General features: G+C 39.7%; 1 protein-coding gene across 1 annotated transcript in view; it reads right to left on the reverse strand.

The window, feature by feature from the left end:
* Window positions 1–11,179, reverse strand: part of LOC133988089 (forkhead box protein J3-like) — a 50,200-nt gene extending 39,021 nt beyond the window's left edge. The window contains exon 1 of the mRNA XM_062427631.1: window positions 10,820–11,179. Within this exon, the coding sequence (XP_062283615.1) occupies window positions 10,820–11,179 (360 nt within the window). The remainder of the gene's footprint in view (window positions 1–10,819) is intronic.
* Between the last annotated feature and the right edge of the window lie 409 nt (window positions 11,180–11,588).

Below are 11,588 nucleotides of genomic sequence, written 5' to 3' on the forward strand. Positions count from 1 at the left end.
TGACTGGTACAAGGAAGATGGGGTGTAATGTGACACACTTCACAATAGGTTCTTGAAGCCCATTTTACAGGCCAGGTGTGTAGAGGTGAGACAGTCAGCATGGTTTGAACTCCTCTGTCAAGCTCTCGGTCACATTTAGTGTATACAAGACTGAAAATGCGCACTGTTATTGCCTTCCAATATGGTCGGAGACGTTGTATAAACCACTTCTTTTAAAGCATACCTCCAACTTCAGTCATCAAAATCTAAAAAGAAAAAAATCTTTTTCTCTATATTTTGGCCTCAAAAACTGAGCTTTGGGACTGTATGGTGGTAAAATTAAGAGGCCAAAGTTCTGTCACACTGTCTCTCTGATTCTTCCATTTAATGGTCAGTATAGCCCATCAGTTTACATTCATTTGTAATACATCAGATAACCTCTCATTAAATAGTGACTTTGTCCACTAGTTCAGTGTAGTAGCATAGGAGCTGTTGTTTATCTGGTTTAACAGTATCTACGAGTCACATTTCTCATGCTTGCTCAGTTGTCTGAATACAGAATATAAATGAGAACAAATAAATTGTGAGTTTGGCTCTACAGTGTAAGTGAACCAAATGGAGGTTTAGAGGTTTGAGATTCAGCAGAGTAATGACTGTTTCTGGTCCACTCCTAAGCAGATGTTAACTGTGATGCACAAGTTTGTTTGCCGACCCAAAGAGTATGAAGAACAGATGGAGCCATTTTCGTCTTGTTTCTGTGCTTCAGGGTGGACAGTGATCTCTATTCCCTACCAAAACAACCTGAAAGTACTAGTGTGGAGGTGTGTCGTTTTCACATGTATACTGTGTTTTCAGACTACACCATGTTAGTGTGGTTGTAGTCATAAAGAAAGAGCAATGCCTCAGTGGTTTTATGTAACCAGAGGACAAACTAACTAAATTACCAACAGCTGAAAAGGCAGTTTTTATAGTTTTATTTTTTTCATGTAGATTTTATATTTTCATTAAATTAAATTGTGAAAAACTCTACAAATTTAATCAATTGGTCAGTTAACAGTCAGACTAGTTTTTAGACAAAAACATTCCAATGTCCAATTCATCTGAATGGCCTTCCTTCTAAAAAAACATCACCACACAGGTTTCACTTGCACATATGCATATACTATCCAATGCACTTGTGCAAGGCTTCTTTAACTTTGTCATTTTAATTCTACCAGAAAAAAAAACATCTACTGTTTTTCCTCTTTTCTATGAAAGTAAAATAGCACTGTTGTAATTTGGAGTCTGACAAAAAAAGGCTCATGTCTCTTTTTTGGGATAAAAAACCAGGGACTAGCTAATAAGCTCATTCTGTGGTATTATTGTTGCATTCCAGAGTGCTCGGAAAACCAGCCTTAAGCCTATTATTAGCCATATGGAGAGTGCTACAGGCCTGGCTGGTTAGAGAGGGAAACGCGGTACTGGATGGGTGCCAAATCCTCGAGGAGATAGTGAGAGAAATTCCTCAGTTTTAATTAAGAATTTAACACTGAGACTGCTATTAGTGATTAGTATGTAATTAAAAGCTCTAGCAGTGTTTCACATACAAGCATAATTAAAAGCTGCATGTATGTGTGTGCTATGTGCGTGCACGTGTGTGTGTGTGGAGGGAGGAGGGAGCCTAAAAATGACACAGATAATCTAAATTTGTTCGTCAAACGTTAGCAACAGTTATTATAAATAAATATTTAAAAAAATGTGGTGGAGGGAGGGTGCCGCTGGTATATATTGATTCATAAAGAAATGTCATAACATGCAGAAAAATTTAGGCTATGATAGTTTCACAGTTGACCTTTAACTTACCAAATTGGGAGAACAATTTGTTGCAAATGGGATGTCTGCAGATATACATTTTTGCCTATGAAACATTGTTTTTGTATGAAGAAAATGATTTTGTTGATGATAGGAAAGAAAGATTATTTTATTAGCTATATACTGTGCCTTGCATATTTTATCATATTACAACCACGAATTAAATTGAATAGTAGTGGGTTTGTCAGTAATGACCAACACAAAGTAGTCCATAATGTTCTTGTGTGTGTGTGTGTGTGTGTGTGTATGTGTGTGTGTGTGTGTGTGTGTGTGTGTGTGTGTGTGTGTGTGTGTGTGTGTGTGTGTGTGTGTGTGTGTGTGTGTGTGTGTGTGTGTGTGTGTGTGTGTGGAGGGTGTGGGTTTCATAGTAAATTGTTGAGTGCATATGTATTCACCCCCTTTGCTGTGAAACCCTTAACTAAGATCAGGTGTGACCAATAGCCTTCAGAAGTCACATAATTTGTTGAATAGAGTCCACCTGTGTGCAGTTTAATCTCAATATAAATACACATGTTCCATGAAGTTTGTGAGAGACCATTACTAAACAAACAGCATAATGAAAACCAAGGAGCTCACCAAACAGGTCAGGGAAGAAGTTGTGGAGAAGCAGGGTTAGGTTATAAAAAAAAATTATCCCTTTGAATTTCTCACGGAACATCATTAAATTCATCATTAGAAATGGAAAGAACATGGCACAACAGCAAATTTACCACAAGAAGGACCGACAAGGAGAATGTTAATCTGAAATGCAACCATGAGGCCAACAGTAACTCTGGAGGAGCTGGAAAGAGCCATAGCTCCGGTGGGAGAATCTGTCCAACAGGGCAACGATTAGTCGTGCTCTCCACAAATCTGGCCTTTTAAGAAGAATGGCGAGAAGAAAGCTGAAAAAAAATCCTGTTTGGAGTTTGCTATGAGCCATGGGGGAGACACAGTAAACATATGGAAGAAGGTACTCTGGTCAGATGAGGCCAAAATTAAACATTTTGGCTCTGGTACAAATGATGTGTGTGGTGGAAACTAGGGCTGAATGATCTTGAAGAAATATCTTATTGCGATTATTTTGACTGATATTGCAACTTTGATATGATTTGCGTTGTAAGAGGAAATGATAATTTTATTACTCCATTTTTTAATTGTAAAACATTAAAATGATTCTGATGTGATTTTTGCTTGGATCTGTACCAAACAAAGATGTTTTCTTAAGTCTATATAACATGAAATGTAGGCCAGGACATCTTTATATTTAAGAAATACTGTGCCTCCTGTGATTGCAGTAAACCATACTGTAATTTCAATAACATTTCATTTTATTGTTCATTGTTAATTATAGCAGAAAATCAACACTGCACTTCACGCTGAGCACATCATCCCCACAGTGAAACAAGGTGGTGATTTCAATCAGCAGGTACTGTGAAACTGGTCAGGATTGAGGGCAAGATGGGTGGAGCCAAATACAGGGAAGTTCTTGAAGAAAACCTGTTTCAGGCTGTGTCTCAATTCAGGGGCTGCATCCTTGTAAGGACGCGGCCTCGCGGTCTTCGAAGACAGAGCTACTGAGGAACCTCAGAAGGATGCATCAACCGTTGTGAAATGGGACGGTCTAGCCTTCGAAGCATTTCCTGGTTGCGTCACCAGCTGCGTAAGAAGCTGTTCCCGCCCATAAGACACGAAAGGCACACACAAGAAAAAACACACAGAAGTATAAGACAAACAGAAGAAAGAAGACAAAACGAAGAAAAACTCAACGGAAGAAAGAAGAAATACACATAAGAATAAGACAAACAGAAGAAAGAAGAGGTGGTGGTGGTGGTGGTTGGAGATGTTACATATTTTATTATTTTTTAGTCATAATAGTATCATATAATTTCATTATTATAACAAATATTTCAAATACTACTCATGTTATTTAAAAAAAAAAAAAAAAAAAAAAAAAAAAGAAGAAAAGGAAACGGATATTTATCATTGCCACCCAGTGGATGATGCGCAAAGCAACACTGCTTGACCGAAGATACCGAGGGGACCACATAAAGCCACCTGAGCTAAGTGATATAAAAGCAGAACTGGTAGCGGAGATGACGGCGGCAGCAGAAGCAACACGTGAATGTCTTTTGCACAGCAAATTTTTGAGTGTTTAATTAATTATAAATCTAAATGATTTTGAATTTTATTGTTTTTAATATAATTCGTTTCGTTCGTTTAAGACCTTGGTTAAGATAATTTTATATTATTCGCTTTGCACGGGGGGGGGGGGGGGGGGGAGAGGCATTGTCCATCGGACCAACCCCAGTGGACAGTGGAGACCAGACCCCCAAACACCCTGAATACCAGCCCAGATGATGTCCCACTGACCACAGACCACACCAGGGTCTTTATTGTGGCATCCCATCCAGCCTAGCAGCACTGCCAGGGACTCCTGCTCAGCCTATTACATTATTTTTTATTTTATTAATTTGTTATTATTTATTAATTTATTATTTTTATTATTGTAAATCATTTGGAATTTTAGTATTGTTGTATTTAATAATACATATTTTGTTAATAGTTGTAAATTGTACATAATTTTCTAATAATAATCTGTAAATAGTTATTTCTGATGTATTTTTTGTAAATAGTTAAATGTTAAGACTGCCCACTTGTAGAGTTAAGTTTCATCCTTTGCTAATAAAAGAAAATATTAAATCCCTTGTTGTTCCTGAACAGTAGCACTTTATGCCGTTTGCTAATCCTGTTATAAATTGTACTTAAGTTGTAAATACTAAATGGAAAAGACAAAGTGTAACAATTAACAATATTTTTATTTTATAACAATACCATATAAAAACATAAACATTTATTAACAATAACAACCATTGTTCTTTTCGCGGGACTGCACATAGATATATATGGAACACATGTTCTATAGATATCTATGGGACTGAACAGCGGCGCGCAAAGGATCTTGGGATATATGAGGCCGCTAAGGATAGTAGCGGTGCATCCTAAAAAACAGGGAAAACAAGGACGCATTTTGAGGCTGCGTTTGAGCATGCGTTTGAGGAGTCTTCGAATTGGGACAGGCCTTCGCGCGGTATTGTGACGTAACCGGCTTTAAAATGCGTCCTTACAAGGATGCAGCCCCTGAATTGAGACACAGCCTCAGTCTGCAAGAGACAGAGACTGGGGTGGAGGTTCACCTTCCAGCAGGACAGTGACCCCATGTCCAGAGTTACACTGGAATGGTTTAAGGCAAAGAATATAACAGTCTTAGCATGATCCAGTCAAAGCCCAGACCTCAATCCAATTGAGAATCTATGGCCAGACTTGAGAATTGCTGATCACAGATGGTCTCCATCTATTTTGCCGAGAACAATGGGCAAAAATTGCAGTCTCTAGATGTGCAAAACTGGTACAAACATGCCCCAAAAGACTTGCCACTGTAATTGCATTAAAAGTATTCACTCCGGGGGCTGAAGACTTGTGCATCCAACAGATGTCTGATTTTTTTGTCTTAATTATTGTTTGTCACAACAAAAGGTATTTATGCACATTGTATAAATCAAGTGGTAAAAAGCCAAATAAAATAAAATTGAATTCCAGGTTGTAACACTGCAAAATGTGGAAAGGTCTAAGGGGGATAAATACTCAAGATGTTTTCATGTTACAGCAATGAAGTACCTGGAAAAGTTGTCTTGTGGTGATTGAGACAATCATATTTAACCTCTTGTTGACTATTTGGTACGGCACAGTAACAACATGACAAACGGAGCACAAGTAATGGCAACATGCTTAACCATTGTGTGACTTGAAGCTCTTAAAAGAAGTCCAATTTTCATGAATTTTTTAGATTGTGTATTTTCTACCTCTAGTAATAAGGTCTTATCTATACTGTTAAATATTTATGCTTCCAATGTGATCTGGTCAGTATGACAACTTCAAACACCAAAACACTTTCAGAAATGCACTGTGAAGATGTGGTAAAGCTGAATTCGAGCAATTATTGTTGTTTTTGTAACTGATATTGGGACTTTGTTTTCTAAAGGTTAATTAGATTGGCTATCAGCTCTCAGGTTTGAGAGCAAAGTATCTAAAAAATCATTTTAGAGATAAGGTTGAATTTGATTAACAAGGAATCTATATTGTATACAAAAATTTCACCAACACAATGTCAAGTGGGAGATTTGATCTTGAGACCTATTTACATGCACACACAAACACACACGCAAACATCTGGATAGCAGACTGGTCCAGCATGACATGTAGACTGGGAATGCTGGGTTACAGTTCTGAATGTGTTACTTAGTGACGAGGGGATAAACACACAGTTAGAGGTGGGTTAGAACAAACAGACGGCTGTGGCATTTTCTACCCCTATCAGACACGTTTAAAATGACTCAAAAAGTGCACATAAACAAGTATGCAGCTGTTCAAGCACGTACATAATTGTCACGTTACATACAAAAAAGCATCATCTTGTACACACAGCTACAAACACAATCACTACATAGCGTAGATGAACAGACAAAAACACTGCACGCTGTGTTTTCCACAGATATTCCACAGATTGTCCCGAATCACAATAAGCACAGCCCAGTGGTGAAATTTTAGTTGTGCTCATGAGACTAAAGCTCAGGAGCCTCTGTGCAGCTACGGCCACATAATGACTCCAAGCAGCCAATGACGAGTGCCTTCCTCCACATACGTAAATACACTTGACACTGTGCGCCGACCTCCGCTGTGCTCAGTCGCAGATCTCCCATAGAGCAGGGAGGAGAGGATGTGAGCCAGAATAATGGCCCAGTGCTGATTCATATCAGGTGATTGTCTGTGACATGTGGTGTTCAGCCAAAGGCCAAAGGCCATTGTGGTAGCGCTGCCCTTTACAACGTCACATTAGGCCTTGCTAATTTGCAGGCAATTAGCCTGGCTGCATGGGAGCTAGCCTGAGGCGACGGGGGTCACAAGAGAGCAGGTTAGTCAGCACAGACTACAACATGCCATTTGGTGAATATACAGGTCTAGATTGCATCTCTGAAATGGTAAATGATGGGAAGGCCTTCAAATATCAATGTAATGGCAAGGTGAGCTTTGAATAGGCAATGTTTCCCATCATAAAACTCATCCTGAATAGAATATAGTAGAGCAGAATAGAATAAAATTAATTTTATTATAGAATAACATATTTTCATTTAATTAATACATTATATTTATACATTGTCTTTAAAATGTAATATATATATATATATGATCAATACCACCACCAGTTCCAGTAGCCCATGATGATTTCTAGCAGCAAATCCACACATTTGAGAAGCTACCAAGAAGATACAAAAGAATGTTTGGAATTTTTTTTCAGATAAATTACTGATTGATTGATTACTGATTGACCCATTATCCAAATCCAAGTTTCCACCAAGGTGAATGTATTATTTCACCCAGTAATACAATAATCATAAAAACAGCCTATAGCAGAACAAATCAGGACAGTACATTAAAAAAATAAAACGGCATAAAAGAAAAGCTTATTAAGCTAATTAATGGAGGTTTAAAATATTAAACAAAAATATTACAGGGCAAGAGTTAAAGTTCAGTCAGTTTTTATAAGTTTAAAATCCAAATTTGCACATTCTTAAAACACCAAAAACTTACTGACTCACTGTCACAAACTGGCCAATCAGGGACAAGAGAGAAAGCAATTAAGAGAAATCTCAGTGTGCCTTTGGTCTCCTGCTGCATGCTCATTATAAGATGAGGTAAAGGTGGGCCTGAGGGCCACAAGAGCAGGGGGACACGTGGGTGTGAAAGGGGACTGCAGAGGGCATGGGAAAGTAGAGCAGGGCATGGAGTAGGACACAGACAGACAGAGAGAGAGGGAGAGGTTGGTAAAGAAAGATAACAGGGGAGATAATGTTGTTCTAGTGATACAAAATCATGCTGGAATGATGCAGCCTGATGCAACACAGTTTGCACTCCCCTCCAGTATAATGTATCTCCACTCCTGTGTATCCTTTAGCTGTAAAAACTGAAATGCTTTGCATGCATGTTACACAAGATTAATCTAGGAGCTCAAGCAAACTTCATAAAAAAAATGGCTTATGCATGCGTGTGCTATTTAATTTCATGATTTTTTGTTCCAGAGTCTACACCTCCTCCACAGATCTGGAGGAAGTTTCTCATCGTTACTTCTGAGATGAAGAGAGTTCTCCAAATTCATTTCCTGCTGAGACAAAAATCTCATGACCTTGGAAAACTACATGATTATAACAGCTAAAGAGATTGGCCGTTTAATGCATTTGAAAGTGTGTGTGCGTATACGTGTATGTGTGTCCTTGTGTTTGTGTGTCGATGCACCACATGAAGTAAGCCTGATTTCTAAGGATGGAAGCTAATGTGTGTGTGTGTGTGTGTGTGTGTGTGTGTGTGTGTGTGTGTGTGTGTGTGTGTGTGTGTGTGTGTGTGTGTGTGTGTGTGTGTGTGTGTTTGTATGTGTGCGTGTTGTGATTGTGTATGACTGTGTGTTGTCCTGGTTTCAACTCTGCCGTTCCTGCACTCTCACATTATCATACAGAGCAGACGGAGTGCGTGTGCTGGGTAGTAAAACTCTCCTCTGCTCTCTGACAGTCTCCTCTCTATCCCCCTCCACCCCCCTCATCTCCTCTCCTGCTGAGCTCCCCATGTGTAATCTGTAGACCGCACACGTACACTGCCTACCTTAGTGGGAGTCTCTTGGTGGGTGTACAAGCTTGTGTAGTGTGTGTTCGTGCACGCATGTGTGGCAGAGGATGAAGGAGACGGCAAACACGACGGACCACATATGAGGCATTTTGGGAAAGCTCAAGTGTTCGCCCTCAATCGGTACATTCAGAAAACACACATTTCAAAGTGTGTACTTGCAACGTGTGTATACGTGAGCCCACAATGTCTGCCTAACGTGGCAGCCAGACAATCTCAGTGTCTGCGTCCCACTGTGTACAGCTGACAGCAATCACCTGAACTGGAATGAACCAGACTTATGTAACTTTCCCTGTGACGGCCATGGCTGGTATAAAACAAGCCCCACTGTGTTGATTCGGGTCATCCAGGAAGCGAAACTTCACAACCTTTTCTCAAAGACCAACACAGAAATGTGACTTGTGATCTATCTTCAAATACTACAATGTGTTTAATTTGTTACTTTACCAGCTTCCAAAATGTCAGTTTGTGCACAAGTCAGTGGTTGTGAAAATATTTTACAACGTGTAAAACTCTTTATTGATATCTAAATAGAAAGAAAAAATAGATGGGACGGTCTGAATTAGCTTGTTTGACAATCTTAGAGTCTGTTGTAGACTAAGAAGCATATCCCATAGAGTTTTGTGTATTGTTTATGTGGCCATGACCTCAGTAGAAAGTCGCACAACTTTGAGTTATGTTCCTTGCTACAAACTCCCTGCATTGATCTCATGGACAAATGCCAGAACATGTGAAAATAAAACCCAGTATAGTGCTTTAATGATGCTACTAGAATGCAGCCGCACACACAAATCAATGAATCTAGAGGTGTAATTATGGGATACTAAAACATCCTGGCACCCAAATACAACCAGAAAGAGAAAGCAGTCATAAGCTGCGGAGAGAGAAAGCCTGAATGGTCTCAATAACCCCTATCCTCTCTCTCTGAACAGAAAACTAATTGATTGAATCCTACGTGCAGGTAAGAAGCGCTGCCAACACAACCTGGCTTGTATCATAACCTTTTTGTCTCAGTTTCTGGAATGCATCTCCGCTCGGGGAATGGTGTGTAGAAGATTATAGGCGAGGAACAAACACAGGTTCGTGAAAGGAAAAGAAGAAGAGAGGAGAGGAGAGGAGTGTGTGACTAAGACAGAGAAGGGAGAGGAGGGGGGCGGTGGAGTGCAAGTGCTTGGGAGATGAAGATAGAAAGTGAAAGAAAGAGAAATAATGAGAGAAGAAGTAAAATGTTCCTGCTCTCAGCTAGATGAATAAGTTGATAGTTTGCAGACAGCCTTTTCAATGTGTCAGTGGAAGGACTATATCCATCCCCTTCTTCACTAATAAGGTAGAGAATCCCCAAGACACAACCGTAGGGATCTATTCATTTGTCTCCAATAACACAGCCACCTTTCCGCTCATATTAGCCAGGATTTGCATAGCTACATTTACATAAGGATTTAATAATGTGGCCTGAATGAGAGGAAACGCATCTGCCAATCAATCCTGGTTCATTTAAATGTTTCTATGCTCTTCAAGGCAACCACTGTATCAGACTTGTGTATTTTCAGCACTAATAATAGGGCTAGGATTCAGTAGCGTTTGATCAAATCTGAATTCAGTATCAAATCCGCTTGTCACATACAAAGTCTTCCAAATCCCATATTGAATTTCAATTTAGCTTCCATTATATGTGAGCTATAAATGATTTGACTAAAAATCAAAGATTCAATTGAGATGTTGGGCGAAGGTAGAAACACCACCAGTTACTACACCTGAAAATAAGATAAGCATCATGACATGATATAACATTAAAATAGTAGGCGTCCTTTATTCACTTTTGTCCACCTTATTTTTCAAGAGCTAATTGCTACAAAACTGGAGGTCCTAATACGAAGTTTAAATTATTGTTATGATATGTACGTGAAACTATAACTGGCATATTTCAACTACTTGGAAACTGAGGCAACACACATCTTTATTGGTCTTTTTGACCTGAAAAAACAGTTTGCAGTCCAACCATGATCATAGAGTTGTATAAGAGAGAGCTGTCAAGAAAATTAGCTACAGTTAATGTAATTTGCTGCTGCCAATTTTTCAAAAGAAACGTTTTTTTTATTCTGCTCTTTCCTCACAAAAAAGAACAAGAAGAGATTAAAATATGTCCGTAAGAGATATATTAGCCTTGAGAACTTAGCAAATTCGGGTATTTGTCCAAATTGGAACCAGCTGTTGGAGCTCAACCCCCCTGAACAACATCTTAAATCACATAATATCTCTTTCGTTTGTCTCCTCTTACCTTCCAGCCGCTGCCTGCTTCTCGGTAGTAGGGGAAGTTGTCACAGATCCACTGGTAGATCTCACTGAGGGTCATCCGTTTGCGTGGTGAGCCATTGATTGCGAAGGTGATGAGGCTGGCGTAGCTGTACGGCGGTTTACCGTCTCTGTGCTGTGCAGCTTCTTCCTGGTCCAGTGTTGTTCCTGGGTCCAGATGGGTAATTTTCTTGCCAGGCCCATGGCCGTGATGGTGACCATGGTGGTGGTGTCCATGGTGGTGGCCGTGGTGGTGGCCTGCATCCGTCTTCTGGATGGCCGCCCTCATGCTGAGCTGGGGGAGCCAGTCCATCGAGGTCAGGCTACTCTCCAGCTCAGAGGTCATGGTGCTTATGAGTCAAGGGGTCAAAGGGGAAGGGTGCACGGCTAAGCGACGTGGCGTGTGGACGATCTCTTATTGGCTCACTGAATGGGTGCTGTGCAGTGGCTTTGGCTCAAATCTGGAAGGGCAGGAAGTTTGTTTACTACGCTTATTCCTCTGCTTTCACTGGAGCAGAAAGTACACTTGGCAGAGAAACACAAATGTTAACTTGCACATTATTTTCCACATACAGTGTGTGGCTGACTACAGTATGTAGCTTTGTATAATGGAGAACTAAATATTTTTGCATGGATACCACTTGCTTTTTAACATTGCATAAAATATGATCTGTCATGTAAGCTGTGGTTAAGACAAAAGTTTAATCAAACAGTGAGAAGCAAAGCAATACAGGGGACTAGGTATCAGATAAGTG

Source organism: Scomber scombrus, chromosome 10 (genome assembly GCF_963691925.1).
Source record: "Scomber scombrus chromosome 10, fScoSco1.1, whole genome shotgun sequence".
NCBI classification, from domain to species: domain Eukaryota; kingdom Metazoa; phylum Chordata; class Actinopteri; order Scombriformes; family Scombridae; genus Scomber; species Scomber scombrus.